We start from the raw sequence: 3,970 nt of genomic DNA, 5'->3' as shown, positions 1-3,970 counted from the left end.
ATCAATTGTACTTCGTTCGATTACCGTATTGCTTTCAGGAAAATAATACCACATTTTTTTATCAACCGGTATATCGCTAATAGCCTACGAAACTGTTTCTATTCACCCATTTTTACGGCACTTTGTTTTTAAATGTTCTAAGATAACAACAAATTGTTGTTAAAATTTGTTATAGTACGTTAAATTAACAAAATAAACACTTGCCCAGGTATATACCGGGTATATACCATATACCCAAATTCTATGTACCCTGTATTTACCGATTGGGTATATGCCCGATGCAAAACATTATATTTTGTTAACGGTATTTACAAATTATCAGTGTTTGCCCTCTTTATTGTCATGTTGCCTTTACTTTTTTAATTTTTGTATAGTTCACCTGCGTCTGCTGCTGATATTTTTCAGATGGAGTGAAATCGATAAGCAATGCCGATCTTGTTAATACTTGGCTCGATCATAAGGACAAGAACCCAAAACTATTTGTGTTTCAAAAAATATGCTCGTTATTAGATATTGATGAAGCTTCCAGTCAAATGAGACACCACTTAGAGAATGCAAGTAGACCCTTTTGCCTCAATATAATCAGAAGATGGGCTAGGTCGTCTCGAAACAGCCTTCGATTTGAGGACCGAAATAAAGCGTGGTTGCTAAGCAAGATACCAATGCTACAGTGTTTATCAGATGGTCAAGCAAGAAATAGCGCCGACTTAGAGCAGGTTGGCACATGCCGCACTCGCGGAAAGCCTTTAAAACCGTTTGAAAAATGTTCCAAAAAGACAAAAATTAGGTATGCCAAAAAATCACTGCTGACAGAAACACTAATGAAATAGAATATGCAGCTAAAATAGTAAGTTCTTTACTATGCGCCACTACATCACTCTCTCCTCATCAGGCACTAGCTCTTTACTTAGACATCTTTGTCTGAAAGAAAATATAATTACTTAGGTCTGTTGTAAACAGTACAGGGACAAATACCTTTCCTAGCCTGTATAAATTAAGGCAAACACAAAATGCTCCTTTCAACTAGGTTGACAGGAATAGTCCAGTATCCAGTACAGCCAATAGTCTTCTATTCCTTTCGTGGAAGGCTGTACACTAATGTCCCCAGTATTACGATATTAAAAGATGAGTCTGAATATCCCATATTTGCGATTTTTCGTCCGACATGTCTAATTTGCTTGCGAGTGTCATTACTGTCTATAAAAGTTAAATTTATATTTATTTTTAATTATGGTTTTGTTATGCACATGGAAGTTAATTTTTTATATATTATCTACTAAAATATATTAAAAATGTAACAATTAAACATTGGGACTTTTTTATGCGAACAGAAGATTATTTTTATTTCATTTTTATTTTTGCTCCTTACAAACACCTTTTGAGGTAGCTACATGCAAAGGCCTAAAGAACATGTACTACAAAAGTACCATAAAAATAATATAAATATAGTATATATAATATGCACTGGACTGCAAGCATTGGTGATCTTGTTGAACAAATCAATGCACTACTGCCGTCCTAAAAACACATGCCGTATCTACAAAAAAACGGATTTTGAGATTTTTACATCAATGGATCAGTAACAAGCTAAATTAACTTTTTACCAAGCCTATATGCCGTATATGCCTTCGAAATATTTGAAATCGCACGTAATAAATGACCGTATCTACCAAATTATTATTCTGTTTTAAGAAATAACGCGGTATATGCTTGCTACCAGTAATAAATGCCGTATCTACTTCCACAACTGTGTAGATACCGCCTTTCGAGTTAGAACCTGTCAGATACGGCAATTTGCTATTAGTTACGTCGGTTATGCGCCATAATCAATTAATCGCCGAATTCTGTCACAGTGTATTTCTTCAAGCGTCAAGGGTTAGTTTTCTGTGTTACATTTTTCAAGTTTTTCGCATTTTTGGATAATATAGGGCAGGTATGTATACTTTCCGTAATTTAGTAAGCGAATTACCCAAAAAAACTATTCTAAAATACTACGATGCGACGTAGGAGAGAGTGTTGTACCTCGGACCGGTCTGTACCTCGGGTCAGTTGATTTTCTTCCTTACCGACTGTCGATTTCTCTTCGATTTGGCTTTTTTGTTTTGTGTTTTGCTTGAATGTAAGTAAATTATTTAAGTGTTAGTTATCTGTTAACATCCGTGTCAATTGTAAATATATGTATTTTTTATTGTTACAACTGAGAATAGATGTTTAGGCGTAATAAATATGAATGTATTTTTTGCGTGAAGCCATAACCTAAAATTATAAATCAGAAGAAAACAATTGAATTTTACAGCTGTGTACCTTGGGTCACTGACAGGTCGTGTACCTTGGTCCGGACCAAGGTACAAACTTCTTTAGAATTAACATTATTTTGACTTTTATTTGAATTAATCGGAGTATCTGTACTCAAAGAAGCTTTTTTTTGTTTCGAATGTTTTCAATAATAAATGCCGCGAAGTAAAGTAGGTGCCAAGAGGCCACGTATAGACTCCCAGGCTTTAATTGCAGCAGCAAATAAATGTGTAAGCGGGGAGTTATCAATTAGGGAAGCGGCAAAGTGCTATAACGTGTCAAAAACCACATTGATCAGGCATGTAAAATCCTTCAGACATTCTGAAGCCACAGAATTTTCATATGTTGCTGCCAATAATGTGAAACAAGTTTTTAGTAGACAAGAGGAAGTATGAATTTAAAATCTACCTCTCACTGCCTGCGCGCTTGCATTATGGTTTGACTAAAACTGAAGTTCGTACTTTAGCATACCAGTATGCAATTGCGAATAACAAGCCTCATCCGTCTTCTTGGGACCAAAATAAAATAGCTGGCAAAGAATGGCTGAGGCAGTATCTTAGAAGACATGGAGATTTATCACTTCGTAAACCCGAATCCACAAGTTTGGCCAGATCGACATCCTTCAATGCGGCAAACGTAGCTTCTTTTTTTAGGAATTATAAAAAAGGCTTGTCTCGTGGAAATTTTACGCCAGAAAATTTGGAATTTGTGACGAGACAGGGGCTAACGACTGTCCATGTACCACCAAAAATTATAGGACCTAAGGGTATAAAGCAATTAGGTCAAATTACCAGTGGAGAGCGAGGTCAAAATGTAACCTTGATAGCCTCAATAAATGCAATTGGAAATCATCTACCACCAATGATGATATTTCCGAGGGTAAATTTCAAGCCCCATATGCTAAAAGGTTGCCCAGTTGGAACAATAGGAGGTGCAAATCCGTCCGGCTGGTCTAACGAATCATTGTTTTTGGAATTTTTGCACCTTTTCAAATCATGTCAACCACTATTGAAGATCCGATTATATTATCATGGATAACACGATAGCCACGTGAATGTCATGTATTAATTTTTGTAAAGAATTGGATTATTCCGATAACTTTTTCATCTCCATACGAGCCACAAGATGCAACCGCTCGATAGAACAGTTTTTGGGCCAATGAAATTATACTATAATACCGCCTGCAGTGAGTGGATGATTATGCATCCTGGACAACCTATCACGATTTACGATATAGCTGAGCTTGTAGGTAAGGCATTGCTATTAAGATAAGAGTTTAGCATTACGTATTCATAAAAATTCTTTGATTTAGGTAAGCATTCCAGAAGATTCACTACATTAAATCCAGAAGGGGTTTGCGAGGTTTGCGGTCTCTATTCCTGTCCAACGAAAATGTTTGGAAGAGCTGAGTTTTCTGTCGCTATGTAACTGATCGACCTTTCAGCCAGCATACTGACGAACGTAACGATATCAATGTTGAAGAGGGGAAACAAACTAAGACTGCAGCAAATATGGCCACCTCTACTCCATCTACCTCAAATACACTACAAGCCGGAATATCAGGAAGTTCTATTACACCTGAAATGTTGCGTCCCTATCCAAAGGCACCGCCTCGCAAAATGAAGTCAGGAAGAGCCAGGGGAAAGTCGCGTATACTCACCGACACGCCAGAGAA

At 36.8% G+C, this 3,970-nt stretch overlaps 1 protein-coding gene across 1 annotated transcript in view; it reads left to right on the top strand.

The window, feature by feature from the left end:
- The window catches only part of LOC115881307, a 6,932-nt gene extending 3,599 nt beyond the window's left edge, over window positions 1–3,333 (top strand). Inside the window, exon 2 of the mRNA XM_030898735.1 lies at window positions 2,672–3,333. Within this exon, the coding sequence (XP_030754595.1) occupies window positions 2,672–3,333 (662 nt within the window). The remainder of the gene's footprint in view (window positions 1–2,671) is intronic.
- Window positions 3,334–3,970: the final 637 nt, after the last annotated feature.

Source organism: Sitophilus oryzae, unplaced genomic scaffold (assembly GCF_002938485.1).
Source record: "Sitophilus oryzae breed Bouriz unplaced genomic scaffold, Soryzae_2.0 scaffold_1715_pilon_pilon, whole genome shotgun sequence".
Classification (NCBI taxonomy): Eukaryota; Metazoa; Arthropoda; class Insecta; order Coleoptera; family Curculionidae; genus Sitophilus; species Sitophilus oryzae.
This window is presented reverse-complemented; position numbering and strand designations above follow the sequence as displayed.